Consider the following 18,257-nt stretch of genomic DNA (forward strand, 5'->3'; position numbering starts at 1 on the left):
TTTGCAATAAGTTATATTATTTTTCTATTACAGACACATTTGAAAAACTTATGATTTAGGAAAGTAACATTTTCCTAAATGTATTCTTTGGAATACAAATCCCTCAAGATGTTAATAGATGTTCCATTAAGACAAGGGAGGTTCCATGGTTAAGAAAGTTTGAGAAAGGGGCGCTTGGGTGGCACAGCGGTTAAGCGTCTGCCTTTGGCTCAGGGTGTGATCCCGGCGTTATGGGATCGAGCCCCACATCAGGCTCCTCCGCTAGGAGCCTGCTTCTTCCTCTCCCACTCCCCCTGCTTGTGTTCCCTCTCTCGCTGGCTGTCTCTCTCTCTGTCGAATAAATAAAATCTTTAAAAAAAAAAAAAAAGAAAGTTTGAGAAACTCTGGTTTTAAGCGTAGACACTCCTTTACTGTGAAGCACTCCTGTTCACGAGTACTGGGAATCTCCAAGAGGGGAGCACTGAACAGAGTATTTCCATGAACTATACACAAAGGGACGGTCATTTTTCAGTGGGGGAGGGCGGACGTAGGGGCAAGCACCTATTAACATCTTGAAGAATTAGAGTTCTATGCAATTTGTGAAATGATGCCCAAATTTTCAAAGAAGAAGTAATCTGGGCATTTCTCACAATCGATTGCCACACTATGCTACTCTAAGCCTTTGGCCCCAACACTGAGTGATACATTAGCTGCTTCGATTCTTACAAGAAAAAGAAGCTGAAAATGACTCCTGTAAGGACAAAACATGCCCTTGTAAGAGAAAAAGAAGGAAGGCGTATCCTGGCATCATCCACTTTTACCAAAAGCCCCAAACCCTACTCTCCCGTCAAGAGTGGGCTCAGCACCGGGAGAAAAACAAACTCCCTGAACGGTTCTGGCTTGTGCCTAAGGATCTGTGTTTATTAGAAAGCAGTTTTTTTTTTTTTTTTTAAACTAGCCTATTAAAGCAGGTCAAGGCACCAGAACTGACGACGGGGGCAATGACTCCCATTACCCAGGAAAGCCCTGTTCCACCCGTGGCTCTGGGCCCACTCCCACTGCAGTTTGCTTCAGAGGGTCTAAACCCGTGACGTCAGGAACAGCCCCAATACAGGCATGCTAATAAATGAGCCACCGTCTGCTTTGTCTGCGTGGCGCTTCTCCCCACCGGGGCACACGGAGCACCTCCTCCACCCCATTTAGTCCCGATGGGGCTGCTGGTTGAATGCGCTCCATCCATCCCCGCGGTTCGGCTGCGGGGTGCTCCCGCGTGCTCCGGGGTGCCTGCGCACAGCACCTGATCGTGGCCAAGCAACGCCACCATCTGGATCAAAGCCACAGGGATGAAGGCTTTGGACTGTGACGAAAACCTCTTTGTGGCCAGAGAGACCAAAAAACCCAAACTAAAACAAAACAAAAAACCCAATATGCAAAAAGAGCAGGGCTAAGCACAGCCAAGAGATGGAGGGAGAGCGCTCTGGTCACGCTCTCTGTAACCTTAAACTGTTTTCACTTGTGCCGAAGCCAGGGCTATTCTTGGATGTCCAAGTTAACTGAGCTCAGTATTTCCCCTTTTTGGTTTAAAATAATTTAAGTTGGGTCCTGTCACTAGCCACGGAAAGAATACAAGTAATCAACAAATACTCTTTATATCTCCCTATAAATCTCAAGAGCTTTACAATAAACCTTGCCATGCTGGAAAATACGTGACTGAAAGAGAGTATAAATGCAACATAATTTTGTTTTCATGACAAAGTCAATGAAAGGTATTAGCTGAAAATCATTACAATTTCTTTTTAAAGATTTTATTTATTATTTGACAAAGAGACAGCCAGCGAGAGAGGGAACACAAGCAGGGGGAGTGGGAGAGGAAGAAGCAGGCTCATAGCAGAGGAGCCTGATGTGAGGCTCGATCTCAGAACGCTGGGATCACGCCCTGAGCCGAAGGCAGACGCTTAACGACTGCGCCACCCAGGGGCCCTACAATTTTTTTTTTTTTTTAACTTTTTCTCCATGGGGGTAATGGGCAGAAGGAAGCATTCAAATCAAGCGCTTTAGACCTGGTGTTAAAAATCTGTTAGAAGCTGTTTACACTGGGTAGCGGTTGTCAGTGGTCCAGGGCCCCCCTGTATCAGAACCCCCCCCCCCAAGACCTACATATAATGAAAAGCATGTACTGAATGTTAGATGCTTTCACTGTTCTCCTGCAACACTTTTGAATTTTCAATAATTCAGAAGGCCACACAATGCTACGTGGAGTAGACCACACTTATCACAGATGTGATCCCTGTGACCAACTTGGCAGGGATTGGAATCCCAGGAATACTAATGTCACTATCCGGCTGTGCTTTTCAGAAATAAACACTAGGCTGTAGGTACACATCCCGTGCTGTACAGAGGAGGAGAGCGAGGCTCGGGGATTAAATGCCTTATCAGGGTCACGGTTAACTGCCAGTCAGTAAGGATGGGAGGTGCCCATTCTGAGACGAGTACTTACTTGGTTAGTTGAAAAGGCTGCATTGTTACCCAGAGTGACCAAAGCTCTTTCAATAATTACAGGATCATCAGTTGACTCAAGCAGGTAGAGGAGTTTCTGGAGCTGGTCAACGTTTAGGACATCGTCATAGGAACCACTGGTTAAGTCTTCTGCAGAAAAACAAAATTATTTAAAATTCATTTTAATCAATAGGAGATAAAAAAATTTTTTTTTTTTAAAGAGAGCACACACAAGTGTGTGAGCAGGAGGGGAAGGAGGGAGCAGCAGAGGGAGAGAGAGAATCTTAAGCAGGCTCCACGCCCAGCATGAGCCGGACACGGGGCTTAATCACACGACCCTGAGCTGAAATCCAGTCTGGCACTTAACTGACTGAGCCACCCAAGTGCCCCTAAAAAATTTTTTTTTAATTTAAAGATTTTATTTACTGGGAGGAGTTAAGATGGCGGAGGAGTAGGGGTCCCCTTTTTCAGCCGGTCCCGAGTCGAGCTGGATAGGTAGCAGACCAGCCTGAACATCCATGGAACCAGCCTGAGACGCAGGAAGACGCATCTGGATCTCTACAAATGAACATCTCCAGCGCTGAGTATTGAGGTACGAAGAGGGGAGCCGTGAAACCGCACACGGATATCGGAAGATAAACGGAAGGGGGAGGGAGCCGCCGCGTTCGGGCGCCGGGAAGCGGTAGCCACCTGCACGGGGGAGAGCGGGTGGACTCGCGGTTGGCACCCACGAGAGAGCGGACTGAGACCGTGAGCAGGAGCGCGCGCCACCAGACTGAAACGGAACTCCGGTGCGCTCACTGGAACCAGACTGAGACCGGAAGCTTCCGGGAGCGCGCGGGGGGGGGGGGGGGGGGGGGGGCGGGAGGCTGGCAGCGTTAGAAACACAAAGGACAGAGACGCGCAGGCCCTGGAAGTGAGGGCAGGGACGCCGGTGGGGGGCGCACATCCCGGGACGCTGCAGGGTTGAGCAGCACCAACAGTAGCAGAGTTAAAGTGGCCAGAACATCAGTGGTGAACGGGCCGCAATCCTTCTGTTCTGTGACAGAGGCTGAAATTCAGCCGCTGCAGCTCTGACTCTCAGAAGAGGCACAGCAGACCACCAGGGAAAGCCGCCAGAGAACAAAAGCCTGGAAATACCGGCTCAGAGAGTGCCCATCCCCATCCCCCCTCGCAGGGGACACGGAGACTCTACCCAAACAGGGTGGCCTGAGTATCGGTGCGGCAGGCCCCTCCCCCAGAAGGCAGGCTGAAAAATCAAGAAGCCCACATCTCTAAGATCCCTATAAAACAAGTGCACACTGCCTGGGTCCCGGTCAATAATTTGGGCTCTGGACAACCCCGCAACCTCTGCTCATCAGAATGATGAGAAGGAGAAATCCCCCCCCAGCAAAGAAAAGACAATGAGTCTGTGGCCTCTGCCACAGGACTAATGGATATGGATATAACCAAATTATCAGAAATGGAGTTCAGAGTAACAATGGTCAAGATGATGTGTAGACTTGAAAAAAGTATTAACGAAAATGTTAATGAGAATATAGAATCTCTAAGGGCGGAAATGAGAGTGAATTTGGCAGAAATTAAAAATTCTATGAGCCAAATGCAGTCAAAACTAGAGGCTCTGACGGCCAGGGTGAATGAGGCAGAAGAACAAATTGGCGAATTGGAGGATGGGTTAGTAGAAGAAAAAACTAAAATAGAATCTGGACTCAAAAAAATCCATGCACAGGAATGTAGGTTATGGGAGATTACTGACTCAATGAAACGTTCCAATATCAGAATCATCGGCATCCCCAAGGGGGTGGAGAAAAACAGAGGTCTAGAAGAGATATTTGAACAAATTGTAGCTGAAAACTTCCCTAATCTAGCAAGGGAAACAAACATTTGTGTCCAAGAGGCAGAGAGGACCCCTCCCAAGCTCAACCACGACAAACCTATGCCACGTCACGTCATAGTGCAATTCGCAAATATTAGATCCAAGGATACAGTATTGAAAGCGGCCAGGGCAAAGAAATTTCTCACGTACCAAGGCAAAGGTATCAGAATTACGTCAGACCTGTCTACACAGACCTGGAATGAGAGAAAGGGTTGGGGGCGGCATTTTAAAAACTCTTTCAGAGAAAAACATTCAGCCAAGGATCCTTTATCCAGCAAGGCTGTCATTCAGAATGGATGGAGAAATAAAGACCTTCCAGAATCGCCAGTCATTGACCAATTTCGTAACCACGAAACCAGCCCTACAGGAGATATTAAGGGGGGTTCTATAAAGGTAAAAAGGCCCCGAGAGGGATACAGAACAGAAAGTCACTATCTATAGAAACAAAGACTTTAATGGCAACATGGCATCATTAAAATCATATCTCTCAATGCTCAGTCTCAATGTAAATGGCCTAAACGCTCCCATAAAGCGCCACAGGGTTGCAGATTGGATAAAAAGACATGACCCATCCATTTGCTGTCTACAAGAGACTCATTTTGAACCTAAAGATACATCCAGACTGAAAGTAAAGGGATGGAATACCATCTTTCACACCAATAGACCTCAAAAGAAAGCTGGGGTAGCAATCCTCATATCAGACAGATTGGATTTTAAAGACTACAGTTAGAGACACAGAAGGGCACTGTATTATTCTTAAAGGATGTATCCAACAAGTGGAGATGACAATTATAAATATCTATGCCCCCAACAGGGGAGCAGCAAGATACACAAGCCAACTCTTAACCAGAATAAAAGGAAAAATGAAAGACATTGAGGAAGACACAAAAACATGGAAAAATATTCCATGCTCATGGATCGGAAGAATTAATATAGTTAAAATGTCAATGCTACCCAGAGCAATCTACACTTTCAATGCTATCCTGATCAAAATACCGAGGACATTTTTCAAGGAACTGGAACAAATAGTCCTTAAATTTGTATGGAACCAGAAAAGGCCCCGAATCGCCAAGGAACTGTTGAAAAGGAAAAACAAAGCTGGGGGCATCACAATGCCGGATTTCGAGCTGTACTACAAAGCTGTGATCACAAAGACAGCATGGTACTGGCACAAAAACAGATACATAGACCAGTGGAACAGAATAGAGAACCCAGAAATGGACCCTCGGCTCTCTGGGCAACTGATCTTTGATAAAGCAGAAAAAAACATCCGGTGGAAAAAAGACAGTCTCTTCAATAAATGGTGCTGGGATAATTGGACAGCTACATGCAAAAGAATGAAACCTGACCACTCTCTCACACTATACACAAAGATAAACTCCAAATGGATGAAAGACCTCGATGTGAGACAGGAATCCATCAAAATCCTAGAGGAGAACATAGGCAGCAACCTCTATGACATCGGCCAAAGCAACCTTTTTCATGACACATCCCCAAAGGCAAGAGAAACAAAAGATAAAATAAACTTGTGGTACTTCATCAAGATAAAAAGCTTCTGCACAGCCAAGGAAACTGTCAAAAAACCTAAGAGGCAGCCCACGGAATGGGAGAATATATCTGCAAATGATGCTATAGATAAAAGACTGGTATCCAAGATCTACAAAGAACTTCTCAAACTCAATACGCGAGAAACAAATAAACAAATCAAAAAATGGGCAGAAGATATGAACACTTTTCCAATGAAGACATACAAATGGCTAACAGACACATGAAAAAATGTTCAAAATCATTAGCCATCAGGGAAATTCAAATCAAAACCACACTAAGATACCACCTTACGCCAGTTAGAACGGCAAAAATTGACAAGGCAAGAAACAACAATTGCTGGAGAGGATGTGGAGAAAGGGGATCCCTCCTACATTGTTGGTGGGAATGCAAGTTGGTACAGCCACTCTGGAAAAGTGTGGAGGTCCCTTAAAAAGTTAAAAATTGAGCTACCCTATGACCCAGCCATTGCACTACTGGGTATTTACCCCAAAGACACAGACGTAGTGAAGAGAAGGGCCATATGCACCCCGATGTTCATAGCAGCATTGTCCACAATAGCTAAATCGTGGAAGGAGCCGAGATGCCCTTCAACAGATGACTGGATTAAGAAGTTGTGGTCCATATATACAATGGAGTATTACTGAGCTATCAGAAAGAACGAATTCTCGACATTTGCTGCAACATGGACGGCACTGGAGGAGATAATGCTAAGTGAAATAAGTCAAGCAGAGAAAGACAATTATCATATGGTTTCTCTCATCTATGGAACATAAGAACTAGGATGATCGGTAGGGGAAGAAAGGGATAAAGGAAGGCGGGGTAATCAGAAGGGGGTATGAAGCAGGAGAGACTATGGACTCTGAGAAACAAACTGAGGGCTTCAGAGGGGAGGGGGGTGGGGGAATGGGATAGACCGGTGATGGGTAGTAAGGAGGGCACGTATTGCATGGTGCACTGGGTGTTATATGCAACTAATGAATCATCGAACTTTACATCAAAAACCAGGGATGTACTGTATGGTGACTAACATAATATAATAAAAAAAAATTAAAAAAAAAAAGATTTACTTACTTGAAAGCAAGTGAGTGAGCACAAGTGGGGGGAGGGGCAGAGGGAGAGGGAGAAGCAGACTCCTTGCTGAGTGCGGAGCCTGATGTGGGGCTTCATCGCAGGACCCTGAGATCATGACCTGAGCTGAAGTCAGATGCTTAACCAACTGAGCCACCCAGGTGCCCCTAAAAGGTTTTTTTAAACAATCCTGAATGCACACTCTGATGCCAGGCACAGTTTTAAGCACTTCATATGCTTTAACTCACTTAATCTTTAACCTTTGGAAGAAGATACTATTATAATGATCAATTTATAGATGGGAAACTGTGGCTTATAGACATTAAGAAATTATCCAACGGGGCACGCGGGTGGCTCATAGTTGGTTGGGCATTTGATTCTTGATCTCAGCTCAAGTCTTGATCTCAGGGTGGTGAGTTCAAGTCCTGAGTTGGGCTTTACGCTCAGCATGGAGCCTACTTTAAAAAAAAAGAAAAAAGAAAAAAAATGAGCCAATGGTCACTCAGCATTTCTCTATTAGTAAGGCACTACATGCCACAGCATTTTTTTTTTTAAATCAGGTGCATGTGTCCAATGGAACACTTGCCTAGAGGCATAGATTACTTAAGGAAAAGGATTTACATTACGCAGACCTTTTCTGATCACAATTTTAAGAGCACGTCAGGCAGGTGTAAAATCTACGGGAGTGAGCCAACCACGCTGCTAGAGTGGTGATGTGTTTGGTTTACCTGAACATGGCGCGATGACTGGGGTACAGTCCTGCTGGGGGCAAGGACAAAAGAAAAGCTTTCATTTTGAGTAAAAGCCAGAGCAGTCGAATGCTGGATTTGTCAGTGACTTAGGATTTATAGCTCTACCTTAAAAAAACCCCTTATTTACAGAAACTGCCACAGGAAAACCAGAAACCATTTTATAACACCATCATAAAACTATGATTATAGGTTAGACAGTGCACGTGTCCACAGAACACGGCTGGGGGAGGGGTGGCTATATGAGGTCACATCTGTGCCTCTTATTTATTTTAAAAAAAAGATTATTTGAAAGAGAGACAAAATGCACGCACGTGTGCACAAGTGGGTAGAGGGGCAGAGGGAGACGCCGACTCCGCACTGAGCAGGGAGCCTGGGATCATGACCTGAGCCAAAGGCAGACGCTTAACTGACTGAGCCACCCAGGCGCCCCTGTGCCTTTTCTCTTTTAAAATACATACCAAATCATTAAAGGCGGTTATCTTTGGGCACTGGATTACCGATGACTTATTTCTACCCTGTGCGTATAAGCACTTTGATTTTTTTTTTTTACAATAAATATGTATTACTCCTGTAATGAAAATAATTAAGTATATTGTTTAAAGATGAATCACAGGGGCACCTGGGTGGCACAGCGGTTAGGCGTCTGCCTTCGGCTCAGGGCGTGATCCCGGCGTTCTGGGATTGAGCCCCACATCAGGCTCCTCCGCTATGAGCCTGCTTCTTCCACTCCCACTCCCCCTGCTTGTGTTCCCTCTCTCACTGGCTGTCTCTATCTCTGTCGAATAAATAAATAAAAAATCTTAAAAAAAAAAAAAAGATGAGTCACAGAAAAATATGAGGGAAAGGGTCAAGTACAGATTGTGGGAAACAGTAAGTGATATGAAGTCCTGAGAAAGCCAAATAAGAAACCTGTTAAGAAACTCTAAAAAGCCAAGAGGCCAGCAGTTCCTCACTCCCAAGTTTTATAATTAGGACATCTGGATTCTGCTTTTATTTCTGAATCTATTACCTGCCTCATTTGCATTCTGTAAAGCAGGATTTCACCCCCCCCCCAAATATTTTCAAAATATTTGAAAAGAGAAAAAATGACAAAAACAGATTTTTAGAAAGGAAAGACTGGGGGGGGGGGGTCCACCCAAACTTCTCTTTTTACATACCAGGAAACTGAAGCCAGGATTGTTTAAAGATTTGCCTGAAGCCACACAGGTAGTTAGAAGCAAAAACCAGAGAAATGAAAACACAAAGTGCAGGCAAGTCATTCAACCCCTTTTGGGGTCTCGGCTTTTTCATCTATTTAAAAAGGTTGATCTAAGATTATAACTGGTTCCAAAGGTGCACCTCTAAAGTTGTGTGATTTTGTACACATATATGTGGCAGAAAACAAAAAACCCGATTGAAAAGTGGGCAGAATACTTGAGTAGGCATTTTTCTGAAGTCCACACCCAGATGAGCAATAGGCACATGGGAAGACGCTCATCAGCCATCAGGGAAATGCCAGTCAAAGCCACAGTGAGCTACCACCTCACACGTCAGACGGGCAGGTGTCAAAACCACAAATAATAACGAGCTGGTGAGGATGCGGAGAAAAGGGAACCCTCGCGCACTGTTGGTGGGAATGCAAACTGGTGCAGCCACTGTGGAAAACAGTACGGAGGTTCCTCAAAAAATTAAAACTACCGTATGATCCAGCAATTTCACTCCTGGGTTTTTATCTGAAGAAAATGAAAATATTAGTTTGAACAGAGACACATGCATCCCATTCTGGCACCATTATTTTTAACAGCCAAGATGTGGAAGCAATCCAAGTGTCCACTGATAGGTGAACGGGTAAATGAGAAGTGGTGTACATGCATATACAATGGAGTATTATTCAGCCATAAAAAAGACTGAAATTTTGCCATATGCAACAACATGGCTGGACCTTGAGGGTATTAAGCTAAGTGAAATGAGTCAGAGAAAGACAAATACCATATGATTTCACTTATATGTGGAATCTAAAAAACAAAATAAACAAAAAACAGAAACTAGACTCACAGACACAAGACACCTCTGTTGGTTACCAGAGGTGGGAGGGGTTTGGGGGCAGGTGAAACAGGTGAAGGGGATTAAGAGGTACAAACTTCCAGTTATAAAATAAATAAATCATGGGAATGTATAGTACAGCATAGGGAAAGTAGTCAATAATATTGTAATAATTTTGTATGAAGACAGATGGTAACTAGACTTATGGGGATCATTTTGTAATGTATAAAATATCAGAAAAAAGTTTTTATCAGAAATAGTAATATTCAGGGGCACCTGGGTGGCTCAGTCAGTTAAGCATACACCTTTGGCTCCGGTCATGATCCCAGGGTCCTGGGATTGAGCCCCACATTGGGCTCCCTGCTCAGCAGTGGGGGGGAGGGGGGTCTGCTTCTCCCTCTCCCCCTGTGTGTGCTTGCTCTTTCTCTCAAATACATAAATTTTTTTTAAAGATTTTATTTTTATTTATTTGAAGAGATAGAGACAGCCAGCGAGAGAGGGAACACAAGCAGGGGGAGTGGGAGAGGAAGAAGCAGGCTCATAGCAGAGGAACCTGATGTGGGGCTCAATCCCAGAACGCCGGGATCATGCCCTGAGCCGAAGGCAGACACTTAACGACTGCGCCACCCAGGCGCCCCTCAAATAAATAAATCTTAAAAAAAAAAAGAAACAATAATATTCAAATGCCTTTTTATTATGAAGTCACGATGTGTTTTTACTTTTAATCTATTAATGCTATAAGTTACATTAATATATTTCCCAATATGAATCTTCTTTGCATGTCCATTTGGCCTTGGTATATTACTACGTTAATACCCTGATGGATTTAATTTGCTAATATTTTATTGAGAACCAGTATATTACATTCATAATTGAGACAGATGTACAGTTTTTTCATGCTATGCTTATCATGTTTTGTTATCAGGTTGTTAAACGAATCAGTTTGGGACTATTTTCATCCTTTTCAATGCTCTCAGTCTTAGCTATATAGGAATTACAATTTTTTTTTTTAAAGATTTTATTTATTTATTTGACAGAGATTGAGACAGCCAGCGAGAGAGGGAACACAAGCAGGAGGAGTGGGAGAGGAAGAAGCAGGCTCCCAGCAAAGGAGCCCGATGTGGGGCTTGATCCCATAACTCCAGGATCACGCCCTGAGCTGAAGGCAGACGCTTAACGGCTGTGCCACCCAGGCACCTCAGGAATCATAAATTTCTTAACGTTAAAGACAAAAAAAAAGATCACCCAGTTCTGGTTCAAGATGGTGACATGGGAAGATCCTGAGCTGATGTCCTCACACAGACACACTGAATCTATCTCTAGAGGATAATTCTCTCTGAAAGAAATCCAGAAATGAGAAAAACTAAGAAAAAACCCACACTAAAACTGATAGTAGACGATGAAACACAATCTTGCCATAACCACCACCCCTGGTACAGCAACACACAACCAGAAGGGAACTCACAACTCCCAGTGTCTCCATGAGAAGCAAAGGCCTTGGACCCCACATCCTGTCTTCCAACTTTCAAGACTTCTACCTGAGATATGGGCTTCCAAAACATCTGGCTCTGAAAGCCAGCGAGACTTGCATCCATTACACCCACCAGACTACAGCAAATGGAGAGAGAGCTTTTACAGGGCTTGCACATACGGAGCATGGATTACCCCCCTGGGGCCGGCAGAGGCATAGACTGAAACCAGTCTTCCCATCAAAGAGGCTTATTTGCTTATCTTAATAACTGCAAGGCAGTTTGAGGGGCAGATTTCTATTTTAACAAACGTCAAGGGGCTGACAGCAATACTCTCCAGAGACGGGGGAGGCCGATGGCCCCACCTTTCCACTCTCCCCATGCCTCGCTCCAGGTTGCTGGTATCTCCCAGAAAGGAGCCTGTGCACATGTTTGGCTCCCTGGGTTTTGTGGCTGCTGTGCAAGAGATGCCCCCTGCCCACCCGGATCTAGTGGCCAGCAGGGCCCATGGATTCAGTGGGATGGTAGCAAACGAAGAAAGGGTTCAAAACTATTACTCCAGGGCTCAGTACAGAAGGATCAGACAGACACCCACCTCTGTCTTCCACTGACAGGTGTATTTCCACACTTTAAAAGCTGCTACCTGAAGGTCTGGCTTCTAATCAGCCTGTATCTAAGCACTGAATGAGATCCTGCCCTTCGGGAACACTGACAGGTCTTCCATACTCTCAACTACCGTGAGCTATTAAAAACAGGCTGCTTGGACAATCACAAAGTTTGGAGAGACAACCAAGAGCCAGGCACAGTTGAATAGTAAAGCTCATCTCCTGCATGAGACCACTCCTTGAAGACTGGGACGGAAAATAAAAGTGCCAAGCAGAAGTCACAGAGTTGAAGAGTATAACTGAACTGAAAACAACAACGAAAACACACTACTGGAGGCTTCAACAACGGCCTAGATGAAGCAGAAGAACGGATCAGTAAACTAGAAGATAGAGCAGGAGAACTCATCCAATCAGAGCAGGGAAAAAAAAAAAAGTGAAGATAGCTTAGGGGGCCCCTCTCTCTCAGATAAATAAATAAAAATCTTTTTTAAAAAAGATTTTTATTTATTTATCTGACAGAGAGAGAGAGAGAACAAGCATGCGCACACAAGAAGAGGGAGCAGGAGAGGAAGAAGTAGGCTCTCCGCTGAGCAGGGAGCCTGATGCGGGACTTGATCCCAAGACCCTGGGATCATGACCTGAGCCAAAGGGAGATGCTTAAATGACTGAGCCATCCAGGCGATCCTAAACAAATAAAATCCTTAAAAAAAAAAAAAAGTCAAAAGTTAAATGCAAGGAGAAAATCTTATAAGCAGCAACAGAAAAATTACTTATTACGTATAAGACTTTGAGCAGATTTTTTAGCCAAAACTTTGCAGGCCAGAAGGGAGTGTCACAGTATATTCAAAGTGCTGAAAGAAAAAAAGGACTGTTAACCAAGAATAATCTAACTGGCAAAGTTGTCCTTCATAAATAAAGGGGAGAGAAAGAATTTTCCAGAAAGCAAGAGCTGAAGGAATTCAACACCAATAGCCTCGCCTTACAAGAAATATTAAAAGGAAATTCTGACGCTGTAACAAAAGGTGCTAATTAGTAGCAGGAAAATATATACAAGTATAAATCTTGCTGGTAAAGATAAATAGTTATATTCAGAATAATGTAATGGTGGTGGGCAAATCATTTTTCTTATAAATTCAGTATAAAAGCTAAAAGTCATGGGGCGCCTGGGTGGCACAGCGGTTAAGCATCTGCCTTCGGCTCAGGGCGTGATCCCGGCGCTCTGGGATCGAGCCCCACATCAGGCTCCTCCACTGGGAGCCTGCTTCTTCCTCTCCCACTCCCCCTGCTTATGTTCCCTCTCTCGCTGCCTGTCTCTCTCTCTCTCTGTCAAATAAATAAATAAAATCTTAAAAAAAAAAGCTAAAAGTCAGAGTAAAAATAACTATCAGTAATTTAAGGGATACAGAAGACAAAAAGATGTAAGCTGTGATATCAGAAACATAAAATGTGTGTGTGGGGGGAGTAAGAATGCAGAGCTTTAGAAAGCACTCAAGCTTTAGTTATTATCAACTTAAAACAGACTGTTATGTTTTATGTGAGCCTCATGGTAACCACAAAGCAAAAACGTATGGTAGATAAAGAAACATTAAAGGTATAGGAATCTAAACCTACCACAAGAAAAGAAAGGAACAAAGGAATTGCAAAACAGCCATAACCATTAACAAAGTGGCAAAAAGTCCATACCTACTGAAAATTATTTTAAATATAAATGGACTAAAGTCTCCAATCAAAAAGCCTAGAGTGGCCAAATGGATAAAAACAAACAAACAAAAAAACAAAGACAAAAACAAAAAACAAAACAAAATAAAAACAAACAAAAAAACAAGACCCAATTCACATTCTGATTGTGGTCACCCATTATGACATATGGGAGTTTTTCCACAAAACCAAGCAATTCTTGGACACCAGCTAGTTCTACAATTCAACTCAACTCTGACACTATTTACCTGCATCAGATCCCAGGTTATGGGCTCAGTCCTCAAAGACTGCCCCCCATTCCCGCCACTTCAAATGCCAGGGGCAAGTCCAAGTTGTCACTGGTGCTTCTGATCAACTGGGTATAGATCAGAGATTTCACCAACTCCCACCTTGGGTCCAATTAATTTGCTAGAGCAGCTCACAGAAGTCAGAGAAAATTTTACTTATTAAGTTTATTGCCCTCTAATCACACTTTCACCTCCTCTGGTAACAAGACCCCATCCTTACGGGCTTTCCAAAAGTTACCATTAACATAACAAAAGATACCGTTATAGCTCACAGCACTTAGAAAATTCTAAGGGTTTTAGGAGCTTTGTGCCAGAAATGGGGATGAAGAATAAATATATATTTCTTATTCAAAATCACAGTATCACACTAAGTATATGCTGCCAAGAAACCCACTCAGCTTTATGGACACACACAGACTGAACTTGAAGGTGGGGGAAAAAGATATTCCATGCAAACGAAAACAATCAAAAAGCTGGGGTAACTATACTTATATCAGACAAAACAGATTTTAAAAGACTGTAATAAGAGACAAAGAAGATAATTATATAATGACAAAAGAATCAATCCAATAAGAGCATATAACATTTGTAGATATGTACGGACCCAACACAGGAGCACCTTATAAAGCAAATATAATCAGACCTAAAGGGAGAAATAGACTGCAATAGAACAGGAGGAAACTTCAATACTCCACTTTCATCAATGGATAGGTCACCCCGACAGAAAATTGATAAGAAACATTGGACATGTTAGACCAGACGAACTTAACAGATATTTATGGAACATTCTATTCAAAAGCAAAATCGATGTTCTTCTTAAACACACATGGAACATTCTCCAGGATAAGGCATATGGTAGGCCACAAAAATAAGTCTTAATAAATTTAAGAAGACTGAAATAACATACGTATTTTTCAACTATAAGGCAGTGAACTAGAAATAAACTACAACAGGGGCGCCTGGGTGGCTCAGTCGTTAAGAGAATGGGATGAAGCAAAAACCAGTTCGAAGAGGGAAGTACACAGTGCTAAATGCTTATATTAAGAAATGCTTATATTAAGAAATTTGAAAGATTTCAAATAAACAACCTAACTTTACACCTCAAGAAGGACCCAGAAAAAGAACAAAGCCCAAAGTTGGAAGGAAATTGTAACAAAGAGCAGAGCAGAAATTAATGAGAGTAGGAAGACAACAGAAAGATCAATGAAACTGAAAACTGGTTTACTGAAAAGATGAACAAAACAGGCAAACCATTAGCTACACTTACCAAGAAAAGAGAGTGGACTTAATGAAATAAGAAATGAAAAAGGAGACATTACAACGGATACCACAAAAATACAAAGGATCATAAGAGAGTATTAGGAACAATTATATGCCAACAAATTGGACAATCTAGAAGAAATGGAAAAATTCCTAGAAATATACAACCTACAAAGACTGAACTGAAGAAATGAAAAATCTTATCAGACCAATGACTAGTAAGGAGATTGAATCAGTAATCAACAATCTCCCAACAAACGGAAGTCCAAGACCACAGGGCTTCACTAATGAATTCTACCAAATTCTTCAAAGAATACCAATCCTCAACCTCTTCCTAAAAACAGAAGAGGAGGGAACCCTTCTAAACCTATTTTACAAAGCCAGTGTTACCGATACCAAAATCAGACAAGGGCACCACAAGAAAGAAAATTACAAGCCCAAATCCACATGAATACAGACGTAAAAAGCCTCAACAAAATATTAGCAAACACTACATTAACAAGATCACACACCATGATCAAGCGGAACGTATCCCTGCGAGGCAAAGACGACTCCACAGCTGCAGATCAATCCGTGTGATACGCCGCAGTAACACAATCAAGGACACAGATCATACCACCTCAACAGAGGCAGAAAAACCATTTGACAATATCCAACATCCATTCATGATAAAAACTCTCAACACTAAGAGGGTATAGAGCGAATGTACCTCAACGTAACAGAGGCCATACAGGACAAAGCCACAGCTAACATCGTACTCAATGGGGAAAGACTGAGCTTTTCCTCTCACATCAAGCACAGGACTGTCCACTCTCACCACTTTTCTTCAACATAGTCCTGGCAGTCCTGGCCAGGGCAATCAGGCGAGCAAAAGGGATAAAAGGCATTCAAATCAGAAAGGAAAAAGTAAAACTATTTGCAGACGACATTATATAGAGAAATCCCTCAAGATTCCACCTAAAAGCTGTGAATACACAAGTTCTGCGAAATTGCAGGATACGAAATCAGTATAAGAAAATGAGCTGCATTTCTATACACTAATAACAAACTATCAGAAGGTGAGATTAAGAAAACAACTCCATGTACAATTACATCAAAGAGAACAAAATACCTAGGACTTTAACCAAGGAGGTTTACAGACCTGTACACTGAAAACTGTAAGACACTGATGAAAGAAGCTGAAGACACAAATAAATGGGAAGTTATTCATGCTCAGGGATTAGAAGAATATTATTCAAATGTCCATATTACCCAAAGCAATTTACAGATCCAATGCAATCTCTACCAAAATTCCAATGGCATTTTCACAGAAATAGAGCAAACAATCCTAAAATTTGTATGGAGTGACAAAAGACCCCAAATGGCCAAAGCAATCTTGAGAACAAAGCTGAAGGCATGTGCTCCCTGATTTCAAAATACATTACAAAGCTACAGTAATCAAAACTGTATGGTACTGGCATAAAAACAGACACATAGATCAATGGGACAGAACAGCCCAGAAATAAACGTATGCATCTATGGTCAATTAATTTATGACAAAGCAGCCAAAGAAATACAATGGGGAAAAGACAGCCTCTTGAGTAAATGGTGCTGGGAAAACTGGACAGCCACATGTAAAAAGATGAAACTGGACCACTATCTTACATCATACACAAAAATCAACTCATAATGAAGTCCTGAACATAAGACTTCAAACCGTCAAACTCCTAGAACACATAGGCAGTAAGCTCCTTGACATAGATCTTTGCATGATTTTTTAGATTTGACACCAAAACCAAAAGCAACGAAAATAAACAAGTGGACTATCAAATTAAAAAACTTCTGCACAGCAAAGGAAACCATCAATAAAATGAAAAGTCAACCTATGGAATGGGAGAAAATATCCCCTAATCATATATCTGACAAGCCGTTAATATCCAAAACATATAAAGAAATCATGCAGTGCAACAGGAAAAAAACCCAAATAATCATTAAGAAAAATAAGCAGAGGAACTGAATAGCCATTTTTTCCAAAGACATATAAATGGCCAACAGATACATGAAACAGCGCTCAACATCTGTAATCATCAGTAACATGCAAATCAAAACCACACCTGTTAGAATGGCCAGTATCAAAAAGATTTTTTTTTTAAAGATTTTATTTATTTATTCGACAGAGATAGAGACAGCCAGCAAGAGAGGGAACACAAGCAGGTGGAGTGGGAGAGGAAGAAGCAGGCTCAAGCAGAGGAGCCTGATGTGGGGCTTGATCCCATAACGCCAGGATCACGCCCTGAGCCGAAGGCAGACGCTTAACCGCTGTGCCACCCAGGCGCCCCCAAAAAGAGATTTTAAAAAACCCAAAAAGATAAGAGATAACAGGTGTTGGTGAGTATGTAGAGAAAGGGAACCCTGGTGCACTGTTGGTGGCAATGTAAACTGGTGCAGCCACTATGGAACACAGTTTGGAGGGTCCTCAAAAAATCAAAAATACAACTACCACGTGATCTAGCAACTCCACGTTTGGGTATTTGAAGAAAATGAAATCACTATCTTGAAAAGACATATGCACCCCCATGTTCACTGCAACATTATTTATAACAGCAAGACACAGAAACCACCTCAGTGTCCACTGACAGGTGAATGCATAAAGAAAATGTGGTCTCCATATACAGGAATACTGAAATAGGGGAATATTACTCAGCCATAAAAAGAGGAAATCCTGCCATTTGCAACAACCTGGGTGAACTCTGAAGGCATTATTCTAAGTGAAACAAGTCAGACAGGAAAGAAAAACAAATACTATATAATCTCACTTATATGTCCAATCTTAAAAAAAAGAAAAATGAAAAAATCGAGTTCATAAATACAAACAGATTGACTGGGGTTGCCAGAGGCAGGTGAAGGGGGAGTCTAGAATGGATGAAGGTGGTCAGAGGTACAAACTTAAATAAGTCTTAGGGAAGTAACGTACAGCTTGGTGACTACAGCTGGCAAGCAATACTGCTACTGTATACTTGAAAGTTGCTGGGAGTAAATTTTAAAAGTTCTCATCACAACAACAAAAAATCTGTAACTATGAAGTGAGAGATGTCAACTAAACTTATTGCGGTGATCATTCCGCAATATGTACACACACCTGAATCAAATATATCAAATCGAACCAAATACGTATACCTTATATATATTTGATATCAAATATATACGTACACATAGAT

General features: G+C 42.4%; 1 protein-coding gene across 1 annotated transcript in view; it reads right to left on the reverse strand.

Annotated features, from left to right (window-relative positions):
• Nucleotides 1–18,257, reverse strand: part of ARMC10 (armadillo repeat containing 10) — a 30,976-nt gene that overhangs the window by 9,770 nt on the left and 2,949 nt on the right. Inside the window, exon 2 of the mRNA XM_026504126.4 lies at nt 2,477–2,625. Coding sequence (XP_026359911.1) covers nt 2,477–2,625 — 149 coding nt within the window. The remainder of the gene's footprint in view (nt 1–2,476; nt 2,626–18,257) is intronic.

Source organism: Ursus arctos, unplaced genomic scaffold (genome assembly GCF_023065955.2).
Source record: "Ursus arctos isolate Adak ecotype North America unplaced genomic scaffold, UrsArc2.0 scaffold_3, whole genome shotgun sequence".
Taxonomy (NCBI): Eukaryota; Metazoa; Chordata; class Mammalia; order Carnivora; family Ursidae; genus Ursus; species Ursus arctos.